The sequence below is a fragment of the Pelophylax lessonae genome (genome assembly GCF_965119305.1).
Source record: "Pelophylax lessonae genome assembly, chromosome: 6".
In the NCBI taxonomy this organism is placed as follows: Eukaryota; Metazoa; Chordata; class Amphibia; order Anura; family Ranidae; genus Pelophylax; species Pelophylax lessonae.
In genome coordinates, this window is record NC_138773.1 from 22706035 (window position 1) to 22728520 (window position 22486).

General features: G+C 49.0%; 1 protein-coding gene across 1 annotated transcript in view; it reads left to right on the plus strand.

Annotated features, from left to right (window-relative positions):
* Positions 1-4390: 4390 nt before the first annotated feature.
* The window catches only part of MAPK7 (mitogen-activated protein kinase 7), a gene marked incomplete at its 5' end in the record, with an annotated part of 49149 nt that continues 31053 nt past the window's right edge, over positions 4391-22486 (plus strand). Inside the window, 2 exon segments of the mRNA XM_082260171.1 lie at positions 4391-4477; positions 4479-4586. Of these exon segments, the coding sequence (XP_082116297.1) occupies positions 4391-4477; positions 4479-4586 (195 nt within the window).

Sequence of the window (22486 nt, forward strand, 5' to 3'; positions counted from 1 at the left end):
TGACTTTATCCCAGTCCTCAGCAGTCCAGTCCCTGTACCTTTTGCAGAATACCAGTCGGTCCCTGATGTTTTTCCTGGAGAGAAGTGCCTTCTTTGATGCCCTTCTTGACACCAGGCCATCCTCCAAAAGTCTTCTCCTCACTGTTCATGCGGATGCACCCACACCTGCCTGCCGCCATTCCTGAGCAAGCTCTGCACTGATGGTGTCCCGATCACGCAGTAGAGATGGAAATGGTCCTGGCACTTGCTGGACTTTCTTGGGTGCCCCGAAGCCTTCTTCACAAATGCAGTGGAAATGTTTTTATGGGTGTAGCACTGCCCCCCGCAGGAACTGCTAAGTATTGCCTTGACGGGCTCCCCTGGTTACCAGCACTCAATTATCTTTGCAATAAGTCCTGGGATCCCTCCTTGCTTCTGATGGCTCGTCACGTTGGTTTTTGTTGTTTATTTGGAACTGGGATAGGGGTGTGATGGGGAACCTTGGCACCACAGATGTTTTGGAAATACATTTCCCATGATGCTCAACTAAAATGCAGAGTGCATGAGCATCATGGGAAATGTAGTTCCAAAACATCTGGGGTGCCAAGGTTCCCCATTACTGGGATCGTGGGATACTCCAATTGAACTATTCACATGGTTTGAGGACTTCTATTCTCAGAACTTTGCTTGGGAATTTGGAACAGCAAGGCTCTTAATCCACACTGCCACAAGTGTAGATAGGGTTAATTATCTTGTTCTCTTTACTCTCTGACAAGATGACTTGGTGGATAACTTATCTTCAGGACACTCTTGCTAGAATCCCCTCTCAGCTGACACCCGTCCACTGACTATCCTAAGAACAGGGGTGGCCCCCCTCAGGTCAGGCCCCTTGACACAATTTCCTGTACTCATGATACTGCAGAGACAGATCCTCCAGTGTCTTCCATCTCAGTCAGCCTCTCTGAACCTCAGGGTTCAGCTCCTCACTGCTACTCCCCCCCCCCCCCTGAGGCCACATGGCACCTCTACAGAGGTGGAGGCAGCCGCCCCCTCCCTCCGGGATTCCGCTATCCAACAAAAGACCTTGAGCACATGTGCTCCTGGCTTTTATACAGTATCCCATCATGCACCCTCCCTCTGTATCAAAAGTCCATGCACCCATTCATCAGGTTTCCTCTCACTGTCCAACATGTCGTCCTATTGGACCAGCGTGAAACACTCTCCAGACTGAATGAGCTGCACCTGAGCACCATGAGCAGACCTCACTAACAGATCCCGCTTTCTGATAGGCAGAGAACAATATAGATTTACCTGCAGCCCCTCTGATAAGCAGACAGAGCTCAAACTATACTCTCTCCCTAGCACCTACCTAGGTGGGGGCTACATGGGATTAAGTTCATTTTCATGGCAAAGATGGATCTCATTCATCTGATCGCTCTTCATAACATTCTGGAATATATGCAAAATTTCATCAAAAAAACAGAGGCAGCAGACTTTGTAATATTTGTGTCATTCTCCAAACTTTTGGCCACAGCTGTAGACCTCTGAGACAGGATTGTATGGAGGCACAGATCGGGGGAAGGGTACAGAAACATTTCTGCAGCATTGAAGGTCCCAATGAGCACAGTGACCTCCATCATCCATAAATGGAAGAAGTTTGGGACCACCAGGACTCTTCCTAGAGCGGGCCGTCCGGCCAAACTGAGCGATCGGGGGAGAAGGGTCTAACCCGATTGTCACCACATACACTATACAATCTTATTGTACAATCTCACATAGGGTTACCATACACTGTACAATCTTATGTACAATCTCACGTAGGGTCACCATACAATCTGTGATGTGAATGTGGTTCATTGTCCCCATTGGATGGATATAGATTGGCCTGGTGTTCTGTAGTTGTGATGGGTGGGAGTTTGGGATGATCTCTACGTCTGCCACATGGGGGAGGGGGGGACACCAGCAGGGGAATCAGCCAATCAGACTGTCCGGTGTTCTACATCTCTGAGAGGTCACACTGCATCTGGAACCAGCTTTGCATCCAGGCAATTGTGGCATTTATTTTATGTAGAGGAACTACAAATCCCAGCATGTCCCTTTCAGGCTTAGCTACCTCCTGCCTGAGTCTCTGCCCACTCATACTACCTCCTGCCTGAGTCTCCGCCCACTCACACTACCTCCTGCCTGAGTCTCCGCCCACTCATACTACCTCCTGCCTGAGTCTCCGCCCACTCACACTACCTCCTGCCTGAGTCTCCGCCCACTCATACTACCTCCTGCCTGAGTCTCCGCCCACTCACACTACCTCCTGCCTGAGTCTCCGCCCACTCATACTACCTCCTGCCTGAGTCTCCGCCCACTCACACTACCTCCTGCCTGAGTCTCCGCCCACTCATACTACCTCCTGCCTGAGTCTCCGCCCACTCACACTACCTCCTGGCTGAGTCTCCGCCCACTCATACTACCTCCTGAGTCTCCGCCCACTCATACTACCTCCTGCCTGAGTTTCTGCCCATTTATACGACCTGCTGCCTGAGTCTCCGCCCACTCATACTACCTCCTGCTTGTGTCTCCGCCCACTCATACTACCTCCTGCTTGTGTCTCCGCCCACTCATACTACCTCCTGCCTGAGTCTCCGCCCACTCATACTACCTCCTGCCTGAGTCTCCGCCCACTCATACTACCTCCTGCCTGAGTCTCCGCCCACTCATACTACCTCCTGCCTGTGTCTCCGCCCACTCATACTACCTCCTGCCTGAGTCTCCGCCCACTCACACTACCTCCTGCCTGAGTCTCCGCCCACTCATACTACCTCCTGCCTGAGTCTCCGCCCACTCACACTACCTCCTGCCTGAGTCTCCGCCCACTCATACTACCTCCTGCCTGAGTCTCCGCCCACTCACACTACCTCCTGCCTGAGTCTCCGCCCACTCATACTACCTCCTGCCTGAGTCTCCGCCCACTCACACTACCTCCTGCCTGAGTCTCCGCCCACTCATACTACCTCCTGAGTCTCCGCCCACTCATACTACCTCCTGCCTGAGTTTCTGCCCATTTATACGACCTGCTGCCTGAGTCTCCGCCCACTCATACTACCTCCTGCTTGTGTCTCCGCCCACTCATACTACCTCCTGCCTGAGTCTCCGCCCACTCATACTACCTCCTGCCTGAGTCTCCTCCCACTCATACTACCTCCTGCCTGAGTCTCCGCCCACTCATACTACCTCCTGCCTGAGTCTCCGCCCACTCATACTACCTCCTGCCTGAGTCTCCACCCACTCATACTACCTCCTGCCTGAGTCTCCGCCCACTCATACTACCTCCTGCCTGAGTCTCCGCCCACTCATACTACCTCCTGCTTGAGTCTCCACCCACTCATACTACCTCCTGCCTGAGTTTCTGCCCATTTATACGACCTGCTGCCTGAGTCTCCGCCCACTCATACTACCTCCTGCTTGTGTCTCCGCCCACTCATACTACCTCCTGCCTGAGTCTCCGCCCACTCATACTACCTCCTGCCTGAGTCTCCTCCCACTCATACTACCTCCTGCCTGAGTCTCCGCCCACTCATACTACCTCCTGCCTGAGTCTCCGCCCACTCATACTACCTCCTGCCTGAGTCTCCACCCACTCATACTACCTCCTGCCTGAGTCTCCGCCCACTCATACTACCTCCTGCCTGAGTCTCCGCCCACTCATACTACCTCCTGCTTGAGTCTCCACCCACTCATACTACCTCCTGCCTGAGTCTCCGCCCACTCATACTACCTCCTGCCTGAGTCTCCGCCCACTCATACTACCTCCTGCCTGAGTCTCCACCCACTCATACTACCTCCTGCCTGAGTCTCCGCCCACTCATACTACCTCCTGCCTGAGTCTCCGCCCACTCATACTACCTCCTGCCTGTGTCTCCGCCCACTCATACAGGGAATAGGGAGGCTCACCCTTGTATTGTACTGTTGGGTGGATTACCAATACCTCCACCTGTCAGGCTCTGTGATGAATAGATAGTCACACGGCGCATGCCCAGTAGCGCCATACATTCTGCGGAAAACTCCCGCTCTCATGCACTGTGAATGAGTGCTATATTCATGGCCTTTCGCGCCCATGCGCAGTAGCGGCAATTTAGCGTGAGCCCCAACCGGAAGTGACGTGTGTGGTGCTCTCGACAAGTTATAGTTTTCGGCTGTGCCCGAGTCTCCTGGGTGGGGAGGATGGAGGGGGTGTGGCGGTTCTCCGGTTACACTGTCTATGGATCTCACACAGTCTGGAAGAGACATTACACCACGTGGCCGAGGAACATGCATGGCGATATGAAGGCCACGCCTACAGCCACACCCTCTAACAGGCTAGCTCCGCCCCTGTATACGAAGTGCCGCACCCACTCTGTGTCTGAGATGCTTCTCTATAATGGGCGGGCTCGGCCTCCCCCGTTGCCTAGAGATAAGACACGCCTCCTTATGCTCGCTTCTTTCCCCTCCGTCGCTCTGCGTTCTCCTCCTCCTCTGATTGGTGGAGGCGCTTCTGTTCTGTGGACAGCGGTGACTCTGGACACGCCCTCGTCTGTCCGCCGAACATCCGGGTCCTGCGGCGGCTCGGCCGCTGGGTAAGTTCTCTTAAAGGGGCCGCTGTGCCTGACTCTTCCGGGTGGGGTGCTGGGGGTGTGAGGGCTATTCTCCGGTTACCTTGTCTGTGTACAGAACTATGAACTGTACCGTCCCCTTCACTGAGGATGGAAAATAGTATATAATGGAGGTACACCAACACTGGGGGTATATAATGGGGGTACACCATCACTGGGGGTATATAATAGGGGTACACCAACACTGGGGGTATATAATGGAGGTACACCAACACTGGGGGTATATAATGGAGGTACACCAACACTGGGGGGTATATAATAGGGGTACACCAACACTGGGGGTATATAATGGGAGTACACCATCACTGGGGGGATATAATGGGGGTACACCATCACTGGGGGTATATAATGGAGGTACACCATCACTGGGGGTATATAATGGAGGTACACCATCACTGGGGGTATATAATGGAGGTACACCATCACTGGGGGGTATATAATGGAGGTACACCATCACTGGGGGGTATATAATGGAGGTACACCATCACTGGGGGGATATAATGGGGGTACACCATCACTGGGGGTATATAATGGGGGTACACCATCACTGGGGGTATATAATGGGGCTACACCATCACTGGGGGTATATAATGGGGATACACCATCACTGGGGGTATATAATGGGGCTACACCATCACTGGGGGGTATATAATGGAGGTACACCATCACTGGGGGTATATAATAGGGGTACACCATCACTGGGGGTATATAATGGGGGTACACCATCACTGGGGGTATATAATGGAGGTACACCATCACTGGGGGGATATAATGGGGGTACACCATCACTGGGGGTATATAATGGGGATACACCATCACTGGGGGTATATAATGGGAGTACACCATCACTGGGGGTATATAATGGGGGTACACCATCACTGGGGGTATATAATGGGGGTACACCATCACTGGGGGTATATAATGGGGATACACCATCACTGGGGGTATATAATGGGGGTACACCATCACTGGGGGTATATAATGGAGGTACACCATCACTGGGGGTATATAATGGGATACACCATCACTGGGGGGTATATAATGGAGGTACACCATCACTGGGGGTATATAATGGGGGTACACCATCACTGGGGGTATATAATTGGGTACACCATCACTGGGGGTATATAATGGGAGTACACCATCACTGGGGGTATATAATGGGATACACCATCACTGGGGGTATATAATGGGGGTACACCATCACTGGGGGTATATAATAGGGGTACACCATCACTGGGGGTATATAATGGGAGTACACCATCACTGGGGGGTATATAATGGGGGTACACCATCACTGGGGGTATATAATGGAGGTACACCATCACTGGGGGTATATAATAGGGGTACACCATCACTGGGGGTATATAATGGAGGTACACCAACACTGGGGGTATATAATGGGGGTACACCATCACTGGGGGTATATAATAGGGGTACACCAACACTGGGGGTATATAATGGAGGTACACCAACACTGGGGGTATATAATGGAGGTACACCAACACTGGGGGGTATATAATAGGGGTACACCAACACTGGGGGTATATAATGGGAGTACACCATCACTGGGGGGATATAATGGGGGTACACCATCACTGGGGGTATATAATGGAGGTACACCATCACTGGGGGGTATATAATGGAGGTACACCATCACTGGGGGGATATAATGGGGGTACACCATCACTGGGGGTATATAATAGGGGTACACCATCACTGGGGGTATATAATGGGGGTACACCATCACTGGGGGTATATAATGGGGGTACACCATCACTGGGGGTATATAATGGGGATACACCATCACTGGGGGTATATAATGGGGGTACACCATCACTGGGGGGTATATAATGGAGGTACACCATCACTGGGGGTATATAATAGGGGTACACCATCACTGGGGGTATATAATGGGGGTACACCATCACTGGGGGTATATAATGGAGGTACACCATCACTGGGGGGATATAATGGGGGTACACCATCACTGGGGGTATATAATGGGGATACACCATCACTGGGGGTATATAATGGGAGTACACCATCACTGGGGGTATATAATGGGGGTACACCATCACTGGGGGTATATAATGGGGGTACACCATCACTGGGGGTATATAATGGGGATACACCATCACTGGGGGTATATAATGGGGGTACACCATCACTGGGGGTATATAATGGAGGTACACCATCACTGGGGGTATATAATGGGATACACCATCACTGGGGGGTATATAATGGAGGTACACCATCACTGGGGGTATATAATGGGGGTACACCATCACTGGGGGTATATAATTGGGTACACCATCACTGGGGGTATATAATGGGAGTACACCATCACTGGGGGTATATAATGGGATACACCATCACTGGGGGTATGTAATGGGGTACACCATCACTGGGGGGGTATATAATGGGGGTACACCATCACTGGGGGTATATAATGGGGGTACACCATCACTGGGGGTATATAATGGGGGTACACCATCACTGGGGGTATATAATGGGGGTACACCATCACTGGGGGGTATGTAATGGGGTACACCATCACTGGGGGGGTATATAATGGGGGTACACCATCACTGGGGGTATATAATGGGGGTACACCATCACTGGGGGTATATAATGGAGGTACACCATCACTGGGGGGTATATAATGGGGGTGCACCATCACTGGGGGGTATATAATGGGGGTACACCATCACTGGGGGGTATATAATGGAGGTACACCATCACTGGGGGGGTATATAATGGAGGTACACCATCACTGGGGGTATATAATGGGGGTACACCATCACTGGGGGGTATATAATGGGGTACACCATCACTGGGGGTATATAATGGGGGTACACCATCACTGGGGGTATATAATGGGGGTACACCATCACTGGGGGTATATAATGGAGGTACACCATCACTGGGGGTATATAATGGAGGTACACCATCACTGGGGGGTATGTAATGGGGTACACCATCACTGGGGGGGTATATAATGGGGGTACACCATCACTGGGGGTATATAATGGGGGTACACCATCACTGGGGGTATATAATGGAGGTACACCATCACTGGGGGGTATGTAATGGGGTACACCATCACTGGGGGGGTATATAATGGGGGTACACCATCACTGGGGGTATATAATGGGGGTACACCATCACTGGGGGTATGTAATGGGGTACACCATCACTGGGGGGGTATATAATGGGGGTACACCATCACTGGGGGTATATAATGGGGGTACACCATCACTGGGGGTATATAATGGGGGTACACCATCACTGGGGGGTATGTAATGGGGTACACCATCACTGGGGGGGTATATAATGGGGGTACACCATCACTGGGGGTATATAATGGGGGTACACCATCACTGGGGGTATATAATGGAGGTACACCATCACTGGGGGGTATATAATGGGGGTGCACCATCACTGGGGGGTATATAATGGGGGTACACCATCACTGGGGGGTATATAATGGAGGTACACCATCACTGGGGGGGTATATAATGGAGGTACACCATCACTGGGGGTATATAATGGGGGTACACCATCACTGGGGGGTATATAATGGGGTACACCATCACTGGGGGTATATAATGGGGGTACACCATCACTGGGGGTATATAATGGGGGTACACCATCACTGGGGGTATATAATGGAGGTACACCATCACTGGGGGTATATAATGGAGGTACACCATCACTGGGGGGTATGTAATGGGGTACACCATCACTGGGGGGGTATATAATGGGGGTACACCATCACTGGGGGTATATAATGGGGGTACACCATCACTGGGGGTATATAATGGAGGTACACCATCACTGGGGGGTATGTAATGGGGTACACCATCACTGGGGGGGTATATAATGGGGGTACACCATCACTGGGGGTATATAATGGGGGTACACCATCACTGGGGGTATATAATGGGGGTACACCATCACTGGGGGGTATGTAATGGGGTACACCATCACTGGGGGGTTATATAATGGGGGTACACCATCACTGGGGGTATATAATGGGGGTACACCATCACTGGGGGTATATAATGGAGGTACACCATCACTGGGGGGTATATAATGGGGGTGCACCATCACTGGGGGGTATATAATGGGGGTACACCATCACTGGGGGGTATATAATGGAGGTACACCATCACTGGGGGGGTATATAATGGAGGTACACCATCACTGGGGGTATATAATGGGGGTACACCATCACTGGGGGGTATATAATGGGGTACACCATCACTGGGGGTATATAATGGGGGTACACCATCACTGGGGGTATATAATGGAGGTACACCATCACTGGGGGTATATAATGGAGGTACACCATCACTGGGGGGGTATATAATGGAGGTACACCATCACTGGGGGTATATAATGGGGGTACACCATCACTGGGGGGTATATAATGGAGGTACACCATCACTGGGGGGGTATATAATGGAGGTACACCATCACTGGGGGTATATAATGGGGGTACACCATCACTGGGGGTATATAATGGAGGTACACCATCACTGGGGGTATATAATAGGGGTACACCATCACTGGGGGTATATAATGGGAGTACACCATCACTGGGGGGATATAATGGGGGTACACCATCACTGGGGGTATATAATGGGGGTACACCATCACTGGGGGTATATAATGGGGGTACACCATCACTGGGGGTATATAATGGAGGTACACCATCACTGGGGGTATATAATAGGGGTACACCATCACTGGGGGTATATAATGGGAGTACACCATCACTGGGGGTATATAATGGGGGTACACCATCACTGGGGGTATATAATGGGGGTACACCATCACTGGGGGGGGGTATATAATGGGGGTATACCATCACTGGGGGTATATCATGGGGGTACACCATCACTGGGGGGGTATATAATGGAGGTACACCATCACTGGGGTATATAATGGAGGTACACCATCACTGGGGTATATAATGGAGGTACACCATCACTGGGGGGGTATATAATGGAGGTACACCATCACTGGGGGTATATAATGGGGGTACACCATCACTGGGGTATATAATGGAGGTACACCATCACTGGGGGGGTATATAATGGGGGTACACCATCACTGGGGGTATATAATGGGGGTACACCATCACTGGGGGTATATAATGGGGTACACCATCACTGGGGGTATATAATGGGGGTACACCATCACTGGGGGGTATATAATAGGGGGAACACCATCACTGGGGGGTATATAATGGGGTACACCATCACTGGGGGGTATATAATAGGGGGAACACCATCACTGGGGGTATATAACGGACATAATAAGCATTGGTAGCCCCATCATCACATAACTCTGCCTAGACTGTACAGATCTCTAGTACAGCGGGGGATAATGTAAGTACATAGTGTAGAGACTGCAGGAATGTGATTGGCAGATGCTGTAGAATGTGGTGACGGGTTCTCTTTATCCCCTATCTCTGGCCAGGGAGATGTTTGAATAGAAAGATATTACAGCTGCAATACTCCCCTGTAGTACCCCTTTTTCACCACAAGATGTCCTCACTCATGGATTGAATGGGTGTATTTATAAAATAAATCGTCCAATGAAATTCTGTGTACAGGAAATTACCCAGCTGTTCTGTAAAATGGGGAAAAATCAAAGCCTTCATTCTCTCATATGCTTAAATGTGGCCACCTGATGGCGCTGGAGATCATAGGAAATAAACACATCTAGGTAAGAAGAGATACAATGTATCTTCCTAGAGGAGGGAATAAGCCAAGAAATGTAACGATTGCTACTACAGGATCTCCATTGTTTTGCTACTTTCCTCCAGTGTTCTACAGGACTGTTACATTGTATCTTTTCTTACCAAGATGTATTTATTCTTTAGGCTCCTCAGCTCCATCTGGTGGCCATAATGTGGTATTATCCGTAGTCACATTATGTTTATTATGAATGGACCTGTCTTTACCTGCTCATGGTATTTGAAGAACATTTGACCAGAAGAGAAAATAGCTTAAGAACATTTGATTTAGCTTCAGAATAAATGTGCAAACACTTTTTTAGACAAACAGCACTGCAATTTGTTTTTAATAAATAGACCCTCTAGTGTCCTGGTGTCTAACCTGTGGCCCAAGGGCTATATCCGGCCCTATAGTATTTGATTTGTGGCCCTCGGACCTCAGCTGTCTGTAGTGGGAACACTGAATGGGGTAATAGCATTGATCTCTACTAGCCTCATGGAACCTCTTCCCAGCTTCGTATTGTCTTCTGCAGCATCTCCCCACCAACAATGTGTCCTGCCCTCACTCTCTGACCCTCCTTTCCTCTATTAGGTCTGCAGTCTCTGACACTCCTCTCCAACATTACATATACTGAACATTATATGGAGCCCTTCGGCACGTATTCTAGGCCCCCCTTTAGCTGATACAATGATAACCATTGCTCTAGTGTCTTCAACCTGGAAGCCTGAGGATATACTGTCAGTGTATAGGGTGTCATGGACCCACCCCTGAGGGACCCTTAACCATTTCACCCCGCATGCAGAGAGCAGCACTGATATCACTGAGGACCGCCCACTGCCAGGAGAAGACCTGAAGAAGACCCTGTGTGCCATGTGACCAATCTGAAGACTTTGGAAAAGAGTGAGTATAAAAAATAAGCAAACAATAACATGAGGAAGACCCCTAGGGGGAGGTACTGAGTCTGGAGTTTGCCTTTAGCTACTTCCCAACTGCACTGTAGCCAAAAGATGGCTACATTGCGGACATTCGGTACTGAGAGGGTGTCTATGGCGTCAAGTTTTGGGGCCCGCATGATCGTAATCACAGATTGTGGTAAAGGGCCAATCACAGCAGGCCTTTATCATATGATCAGCTGTGTCCAATCATGGCTGATCACATGTAAACAGACTGGCCAGTTACTGCTGTGTCTGTGTGAGGAAAGGACAGCCGATACCAGCAGGACTGTCAGTACTTTGTTTACACTGATAATCAGGGCACTGATCTTCAGTGCAGCCTCATCAGTGCTCATCAGTGCAGCCTCATCATTGCCCATCAGTGCAGCCTCATCAGTGCCTCAACAGTGCTGCCTCATCAGTGCCCATCAGTGCCTCTCAGTGCAGCCTCATCAGTGCCAACCAGTGCTGCCTCATCAGTGCCCACCAGTGCTGCCTCATCAGTGCCCACCAGTGCTGCCTCATCAGTGCCTCATCAGTGCCCACCAGTGCTGCTTCATCAGTGCCCATCAGTGCAGCCTCATTAGTGCCCATCAGTGCAGCCTCATTAGTGCCCATCAGTGCAGCCTCATTAGTGCCCATCAGTGCAGCCTCATTAGTGCCCATCAGTGCAGCCTCATCAGTGCCCATCAGTGCAGCCTCATCAGTGCTCATCAATGAAGAAGAAAAATGGCTTTTTTGCTAAATTTTGTAACAGAAATTTTGCCCAGTTTTCAGTCTTTTTTTGTTTGTTTAGCAAAAAATAAAAACCCCAGCGATTAACCACTTAAGGACCAAGCCTATTTCTGACACTTGTTGTTTACAAGTTAAAAATCAGTATTTTTTGCTAGAAAATTACTTAGAACCCCCAAACATTATATATATTTTTTTTAGCAGAGACCCTAGAGAATAAAATGGAGATTGTTGCAATACTTTGTCACATCGTATTTGCGCAGCGGTCTTACAAACGCAATTTTTTTTTTTTCTAAAAAAAAATACACTTTTTTTTCAATTAAAAAATAAGAAAACAGTGAAGTTAGCCCAATTTCTTTCTACAATGTGAAAGATAATGTTATGCCGAGTAAATTGATCCCCAGCATGTCATACTTTAAAATAGTTTAAAAGTGGCGACAAACTTTGGTACTTAAAATTCTCCATGGGCAACGCTTTAAATATTTCTACAGGTTACCAGTTTAGAGTTACAGAGGAGGTCTAGGGCTAGAATTAATTCTCTCGCTCTAGTGATTGCACCGATACCTCACATGTGTGGTTTGAACATTGTGTGCATAAGTTGGTGTCACTTGCGTATGCGTTCGCTTCTGTGTGCGAGCTCAGAGGGACGGGGCGCTTTAACCTCCCTGGCGGTATGATTATGTCAGGAATTATGTACCAAAAGCGGTACAATTTTTTGATATTTATTATATATATATATATATATATATATATATATATATATATTATAAAATATAAATATTATAATATATATAATATATATTAATAATTTTATAATTATAATTATAATTTATAATATTTGATATTTTCTGATACTAAGGTGATACAGTATAATCCTCTCAGATCACATTGTATCACCTCCTTTTTATGTGTTTGTGTTTTGTGCAACGTTTGAATTTCCCTCCCTAGTTCCGCTCCCATGCAGCATTGCTGCTGCAGGGAACGGAACCAGGAAGTCATCAGACTGACGGAGAGCGGCGGGGATCTCGGCTGGCGGTCACAGCAATGGGAGATCATCGCTGGATCGCCAGGAGAAGGTAAGAGACACCGCTGCGCGCTCTGCACATCCACCCCGAGCGTGACTCGGGGATACCGATCCTGGTATGAAAAATCCACCCCGAGTCACGCTCGGGGTTACCGCTAAGGGGGCTAAAAAAAAAAAAAAAAAATCTTCTATTTATTTTACTTTTTATTTTTACACTGTCCCTTTTTTATCACTTTTATTCCTTTTGCAAGGAATGTAAACATCCCTTTTAATAGAAATAAGCAGGACAGGTCCTCTTTAATGTGAGATCTGGGGGTCAAAAAGACCTCACATCTCGCATTTACACTTAAAAGCAATAAAAAAAGTAATTAATAAAAAAAAAAAAAAAAATTGGCCCTTTAAGGCCACTGGGCAGAAGTGACATTTGACATCGCTCTGTTCCTCCAAGGGCATAGAGTGGAGTGGAGCGGGGGCCATCTTGCCCTCACTCGACTTCCTGCCCATCCACACAGAGGATCAGATTGTTTTTCCTGCTACCGACGGCTTCAGAAAGCGGGGGGGGGGGGGGGGGTTCACCTCAACCGACCGAAGCACAACGGTCAGTAAAGTTTGAGTGACTACCATGTAAATGGTTCAGAAGTTATGAGTATTCGATCGTTTTGATTGAATCACACATTGATCGGATAATGAGTGTCCTCCATATCTATGCCATGCAGACCACACCTGGTATTCAGCTTTGGTCTTCTATACCAACCCCTCTGGTTGTATTGGAGCTGGAGGTCACCTTCCTGTGTATGTACATACCCTCCTTCCCAAAGATTAAATAAGCACCTGTATATGGGAAGGACGTCTTATATAAGGAAGGGATGCAGATTTCCAGCATTCACAGATCTGAGATCGGGTCAGTCCTTATCGATATCCGGTCAGTTCTGGTTCGGTTCCCTGTTTTTGAGCTGAGGTCATGTGTTGGAGCTCTTTCAGAAGGGTGAGTGAACGCTCGTCACTGCTCTGTGCTGTGTACATTCAGATATGTCAATCATTGGGATGAATGGAGGAGGGTGGGTGAGAGGAGTCGGGTCCAGAGTGGATTTCCTCTCGTAGTGTGAAGGCCATAGAGGAGAGCATGACTGCAGTCGGAGGGCAAGAGCACCACTTGCAAATGTAAAGTCCACTCTTTGCCCAAACCCCTCCCTCTTTACAAATCCCTACTGTATGTTAGATTTATACTTCCCTCACCCCGGGCTTCTGCATCTCCGGTAGTGACATCACCCTCACTAGTCCAACAATATCAAAACTGATGTGGTCCTTTTTTTTGCCTTGACCTGCATGCAGGGCATTATTCCTCCCACTAATACCAATGATGGGGCACTATTCCTCCCACTGACACCAATGATGGGGCACTATTCCTCCCACTGACACCAATGATGGGGCACTATTCCTCCCACTGACACCAATGATGGGGCACTATTCCTCCCACTGACACCAATGATGAGGCACTATTCCTTCCACTGACACCAATGATGAGGCACTATTCCTTCCACTGACACCAATGATGAGGCACTATTCCTTCCACTGACACCAATGATGAGGCACTATTCCTTCCACTGACACCAATGATGGGGCACTATTCCTCCCACTGACACCAATGATGGGGCACTATTCCTCCCACTGACACCAATGATGGGGCACTATTCCTCCCACTGACACCAATGATGGGGCACTATTCCTCCCACTGACACCAATGATGGGGCACTATTGATCTTTTATTGAAAAGAATCAAGCAACATATTTTATACAAAAGTAAAAAACAGAACTATAGTACAATATTCCAACAAAAAAAACAAAGGAATTCACATCCATGTGCAGAATATATACAATATATACATAATCCACTTCCAACATTCTTAGAAAACTATTTACATAAAGCAGCAGAGAGGGCCTAAGAGGCACAACCCATCACCTATGTATGCAGCCATTTATCAAAAACTGAGCATTAAGAAAAAATCTAGGGTGATAAGAGACAGAAAGCCACACCCGGGAAAGAGACTCCTGGCAGTCAGGGAGGCTTGAAACCCCTCCACGCCTTCAGCCAAGCCCTCTGACCCCACTTGTCTCTCTCAAGCGCCCGAATCTTCCCCACCTCATGCAGAATGTCACACACCACCACCTGAACAGGAAGGATTTTACGCCGAAGGGTGACCTGACACCGTGCGTTCCATGTGTAATAACGGACTACTAAACTAACTAAAAAAAGTGTATCCAAACAAAAGCCCCCACCAGTATTGAATGCTCCGTACACCCACTCAGCATAACCCAGCCTGGAGAGGAAAGGAACACCGAGGGCCCGCCCAACCTGTTTGTATACCTCTATGTTAAAAGGGCAACGAAGCAGAAAATGGTCCATAGTCTCCTCCTCACCTGCACATTCCTCCCGAGGACAACCACGATCCATCCCACTGCGGAATTTCAAATTGCCCCGAACATAGAGCCTCCCGTGGAAGCACAACCAGGCCAGATCCCTGAATTTAAGGGGGACTCTAGCCAAATTAATCAATCTTAACCCTTCCCTCAAAATTGGGCCTGGGCAATCCCTTAAGGCCAGTGGGTCATGAAAGACTTCACTCAAGACTCGGCTCATAAGGACTTTCCTCGGAGCGGATCTGAGATCTTCAGCCGACAGTCGCCACTGCCGCAGCAACTTCAGACACGGAGCGACATAGGCTGGGAGCTGACCACGATGACCCCTGAGATTCTTCACTTGGCCACCTTCTTCCCAAAGTCGCAGAAAAGGCCTAAACCAAGATCTAAACATGCCTGCCCATCCAGGAGGTTCCACTGCAAGCATACTACCAATGTTAAACTTGAGAAATAGCAGTGAAAAGAAAAGAACGGGGTTGACCATACCTAAGCCACCCTCCCTCCTGGATAGATAGGTGACATTCCTCTTGATGGGGTTCAGTCTGTTCCCCCACAGCATCTGGAAGAACACACTATAGATCCTAGCATAGAGAGACACTGGCAAGATGCAGACAGGGCTGACATACAAGAAGATCGGTATCAGGTAAGTCTTAATCAGATCAACCCTTTCCCTCAGAGATAACTTCCATCTCTTCCAGCTGACCACCTTAGTATTGGCAACTTCCAGCCTGCCTTCCCAGTTTTTGAGGCCATAATCGCCAGGTCCAAATTCAATGCCTAATATCTTAATTTTTTCCTGGGGCACTGGAAAAGTGTCCGGGAGATCAAACCCCTCACCTTCCTTTCCCATCCAAAAAACTTCACTCTTTTCCTGATTGATCTTGGAGCCTGATGCTTCAGAGTACCGTGATGTCAGAGAGACCACCTCCTCCGCTTCATCTGTCCCAGTGACAATCACTGACACATCATCCGCATAGGCAACAACCCTCAAAGGCGGCTCACCCGGGATTCCCACTGGTACCCCACACAACATGCTGCTCTCTAGCCTCCTGATGAAGGGGTCGATTGCAAACACATAGAGCAGGGGACTCAGCGGACAACCCTGGCGCACCCCAGAACCAACCTCAAAGGACTGTCCAACCCAACCATTAACAAGAGGGAAGCTTTCTGCCCCCTTATACAAAACTTTTAACCAATCGACAAAACCACCCGGCAGACCGTACTTACTAAAGAGCAACCACAGGTACTCATGGTTGACACGATCGAAAGCCTTTGCCTGATCCAATGCCAGTAGATACTTTCCCCAGCCTGCAGCCCTGCACTGCTCCAAGGCCTCCCGGACAGCTAAAACCGCTGTGAAGGTGCTCCTACCCTGGATCGAACAGTGCTGATGGCGAGAAAGCAAAGACTCTGCTACTGCCGATAGGCGCCAGAAAAGTATCTTCGCCAGCACCTTTCTATCGACATTGAGAAGGCTGATGGGGCGCCAATTCTCAATCATCGAAGGATCTTTACCTTTTGAAAGAAGAATCACAGCTGAGTGTCTCATGGAAGGGGGAAGCACCCCCTCAGCAAGACAACTGTTAAAAATCTCTACCAAATGTGGGGCCAGAATAGACTTAAAGGCTTTGTAAAACTCAGCCGTCAGACCATCCGGTCCAGGTGACTTCTTGATGGCAAGCTGTTCAATTGCCCTCGTCACCTCTTCAACTGTGATCTCTTCTGTCAAATTCATCAAAGGGACATCTCCACCATTTAGACCTGGAATAGAGTCCAAAAAGCTTTCCATCTTGTCTCGGTCAAGCTCCTTCCTCCCAAGAAGTTCAGCATAAAAAGACCTCACGACCTCCAGGATCCCTGACCTGGACTTTGTCAAGGAACCTGTACTATCCTTAAGGCCAACGACCATCTTAACAGCTACACCCTGTTTGCAGTTCTGGTAAGGGTCAGGCGAGTGGTATTTCCCATAGTCCCGCTCCAGAACCAAAGAGGTATGCCGGTCATATTGACACTTCCTGAGGAGGATTTTCACTTCAGAGATTGCCCCAGGATCTCCTCCTCTCGAGACAAGAATATCCAGCTTCCTCCGCAAACGTTGGTAGGTCATGTATCTATTAAACTGTTTTTTATTGGCTAGGCCCCTGAAGAATCCAGCAATCCTCTTTTTGGTCAGCTCCCACCACTCAGCCTTGCTGCTACAAAAGTCCAGGATGGTCACCTGTGCCTGAAAGAATTTCTCAAAGGATTGTCTAACATGTTCTTCCTCAAGGAGAGTCGAATTTAATCTCCAGATGCCTTTGCCCCTCTGAGGGAAATCTGAAGCATTCAAGACCACAGATAGCATACAGTGATCAGAGAACTCCACCGCCTGCACCACTGGGGGTGAGAAAGCAGAGGCCTCCTTCAAAAAAAACCTATCTATCCTACTCTGACTATTACCTCGATGAAAGGTGAACCCTGTGTCATCCGGGAGGTGCTTAATGTGCACATCCACAAGACCAGCATCCCTAACCATACTATTTAAAAAAACGCTATCATATCCCAGCCGGTCATTGAAGTCCTTCCTGTCCTTGGGCCTAGTCACAGTATTAAAGTCACCTCCAAAAACCACTTGCCGGGATGTAAAAAGAAATGGCTTGATCCTTGTAAAAAGGCATTTCCTGTCCCACTTTGTGTGCGGCCCATAGATATTAATTAGGCGCAGGTCCTGCCCTCCCACAAGAACGTCTAAGACCATACATCTCCCAATCTCCACCTCAATAACCCGCCGGACAGTTACCATGCCGGTTTTAAACAACACCGCCACCCCGCCGTAAGGCTCGGCCGCAAGAGACCAGTAAGATGGACCATACCTCCACTCTCTCTTGGCCATATGAATATCTGCCAAGGAGGTGAGCCTAGTCTCCTGCAAAAATAAAATTTCAGCATCTAATTGGCTGAACAAAAATAAGGCCATAGAACGAGCTCTTACCGACTTAATGCTGGCGACATTTATTGTCACCACTTTTAACGGAGGGGGAACCGCCATTTGGGTTATTGGGTGGATTGCTTCTTAGCTCCCCTCTGCTGCTCATCACCAGAAGCCTCTCTCTTTCTTGAAGCCTCCTCCAACTCCATTTCAATTTCTGAATTCTGCTCAGAAGAATCCCCAGATGAGGAGATATCCCAAGCAGAAGCCCTAGAACGGTTGGAGACAGTCACTGAGGCATCCTGTCCCTGTTCCGTCCTCACCGTCTGTCTCTTCCGCCTCACAACCTTCCTTCTCTCCTCCAGGTACTGAAGGTCAGATTCAGAGATGCTTTCATCTCTTGTTTTCTTCTTCTTCTTTGAAGTCTTCACAGAAGACTTCTTTACAGAGGAAGCCGCAGCAGCACCCTTTTTGGTACCCTCTACCACTCCTGGTGGGTGGGGGGCTTCTTTAAGGTCACACTTAGGAAGGGAAGACTGATCGGGAATAACTGACTCAGGGGGCACAGACTTGGCAGATTCTGACACAAGAGGAGCCGGTACAGTAGGCTGGGGGGACACAGGGACAGACACAGAAGGAAAACTTACAGATACAGGAGGGGTGGGCACAGGGACTAGGGAGGGATCCTGCACAAGACCAGGGGGGTCAGTCACCGCAGAGGAGGGTGGTACACCAGGGGCCTCATCCTCCATCCTGTCCAGCCTTAAGAGGTCATCTATCACCTCTCTATCCATATTATGCCAGGCTTCAGGACATCGGCTGTAGGGGTGGCCAAGGCGCAGGCACAGGTTGCACCTTATCGCCTGGGTGCAGTCCCTGGCCACATGACCCTGTCCCCGACACACTGAACAGATCAGTGCTGAACAAGAGGAGCTAAAATGCCCCTTTTCTCCACAGCGGTGACACAGTTTTGGCTGACCGGGATAAAAAATAGTCATCCTATCCCTCCCTATAAAAGCAGAGGAGGGCAGGTGACGGACAACATTCCCATCCCTAGCCAACCTGACCGTTACCGACCAACCCCCGGTCCAGATGCCACGCTCATCATGAATTTTATCCGGCCTGGTCAAAACATCCCCATAATTTCTCAACCAGACCTCTAAGTCCCGAGCAGGAACACTCTCATTTGTAAGGACAATAGTAATTTTCTTCACTGTTGACCTTTGGGAAACTGCCACTGGCACCAGACCTTCCCATTCGGGTCTTGACCTGCACCGAGCCATATATCGTTCCCAGAACAAGTCAAGACCCTCTGGTCTGGTGAAACTAACTGTGTATTCCCGGCTTCCAGCCACATGTATCAGGGCATATAGGTCATTAGCCCCAAAACCCATATCTAAGATCAGGTCCACCACCATACGCCTTGCTAGAGGGACTGCACCACCTTCCCATTTAAGGAGGACTACGTTCCGCCTTGGACCCCCAGCAGAAGCCATAGATCCAATACCAGATCCAATGGTGCTCATAGTGGCAGCCCGCGAGGGAAAACCCTGATTAGAAGCAGAGCTCCTCCTTGATTGTAACCCTGGCTTGGTGATATTGCCAGGAGCACAGCTTACCACCTGTGCAAATGTAGGCTTATTAGGGCCAAGACCCCACACTGATGTCACATTATCAGGTACACTACTATTATTATTTTTACCAGCTTGGCCTAAACAAGCAGCATTATCAGTTCCACATATAATGGTGGGATCCACCATGCCTGCAATGTTATTAGGGATAACTGTTTCTGATGCAGTACCAGATGTTTCCTGCTGCTGCGCTGTAGAGTCCTGTTCAACAGTGACTGAAATAGTTTTAAGCTCAGCAGAAGGGGGGTTAATCGGCTCTTCTGGGTTTTGTGGTTCTTCAGCAGAAATGTCATTTTTTAAACACAACTTTTCCTGTTTAGAGACATCAGCAGCAGGCACAACATTGCTGAGCATAGGGGAATCACCCGGAGTGTCATTAGGAAACCCATCATTAGGCAAGGTGCTAAAAGGCACAAAAACTGTTTTATCTGTAAGCTGGGGCTTTATATACTTTACTTTATCAGGCACACTCTCAGGTAAGTCCTCCACATCACCAAACACCAGCTTATCTTCCTGCATTGGAGACTCCATTACCTGTATAACTTTCAACATGCCTCCTGAGCCCTGAGATGGCAATGGGCTGCTTACCTCACCTTGAGGGGGAAGGGGGTCAGAACCGGGGGTCTCCTCCTCCACCTCCATCTTTGCAAACCTCCGTTCATTGCAAAACTTCTCCCTGAAGGGACCATCCCTGCCTTCCATCATGGCCACGATAGTTTCTTGATGATCCACACGGACTTTCGCTAATTGGACCTCTGAATCCATTGATCCACGGTTCTTGCTGAACAAGCCTTCACGCTGCTTTCTCAGGCGCTTTAAATCCGCTCTAAGCTTGTAGAGCTTGTCTCTCTCCTTATTGAGGACTTTGATCCCGGCCACCACTCGCTCCCGAATGGATCCAGCATCTTCATCCTCACCAGGTGCAGAGAGATCACCAACCACGGGCTGCACAGGAGCAGGGGTGCCATCCATCCGCCCAGGGGATGTCTGAGAGCCTCCAGCAGGAGAGGCCCTGCTGGCCTCCATGGCTTCCCCAGAAGGGGGCCAGGAGAGCTGGGAGGGATTTCACCTCACTCCCCTCTTACACAGATCACCTGCAGCAGCAACAGACACACAGCCAGAGAACCTTCCAGCAGCCACACCCGAAGCTGAATGATGGGAAACTACTCCTCCCACTGACAGCAATGATGGGGCACTATTCCTCCCACTGACACCAATGATGGGGCACTATTCCTCCCACTTACATTAATGATGGGGCACTATTGATCTTTTATTGAAAAGAATCAAGCAACATATTTTATACAAAAGTAAAAAACAGAACTATAGTACAATATTCCAACAAAAAAAACAAAGGAATTCACATCCATGTGCAGAATATATACAATATATACATAATCCACTTCCAACATTCTTAGAAAACTATTTACATAAAGCAGCAGAGAGGGCCTAAGAGGCACAACCCATCACCTATGTATGCAGCCATTTATCAAAAACTGAGCATTAAGAAAAAATCTAGGGTGATAAGAGACAGAAAGCCACACCCGGGAAAGAGACTCCTGGCAGTCAGGGAGGCTTGAAACCCCTCCACGCCTTCAGCCAAGCCCTCTGACCCCACTTGTCTCTCTCAAGCGCCCGAATCTTCCCCACCTCATGCAGAATGTCACACACCACCACCTGAACAGGAAGGATTTTACGCCGAAGGGTGACCTGACACCGTGCGTTCCATGTGTAATAACGGACTACTAAACTAACTAAAAAAAGTGTATCCAAACAAAAGCCCCCACCAGTATTGAATGCTCCGTACACCCACTCAGCATAACCCAGCCTGGAGAGGAAAGGAACACCGAGGGCCCGCCCAACCTGTTTGTATACCTCTATGTTAAAAGGGCAACGAAGCAGAAAATGGTCCATAGTCTCCTCCTCACCTGCACATTCCTCCCGAGGACAACCACGATCCATCCCACTGCGGAATTTCAAATTGCCCCGAACATAGAGCCTCCCGTGGAAGCACAACCAGGCCAGATCCCTGAATTTAAGGGGGACTCTAGCCAAATTAATCAATCTTAACCCTTCCCTCAAAATTGGGCCTGGGCAATCCCTTAAGGCCAGTGGGTCATGAAAGACTTCACTCAAGACTCGGCTCATAAGGACTTTCCTCGGAGCGGATCTGAGATCTTCAGCCGACAGTCGCCACTGCCGCAGCAACTTCAGACACGGAGCGACATAGGCTGGGAGCTGACCACGATGACCCCTGAGATTCTTCACTTGGCCACCTTCTTCCCAAAGTCGCAGAAAAGGCCTAAACCAAGATCTAAACATGCCTGCCCATCCAGGAGGTTCCACTGCAAGCATACTACCAATGTTAAACTTGAGAAATAGCAGTGAAAAGAAAAGAACGGGGTTGACCATACCTAAGCCACCCTCCCTCCTGGATAGATAGGTGACATTCCTCTTGATGGGGTTCAGTCT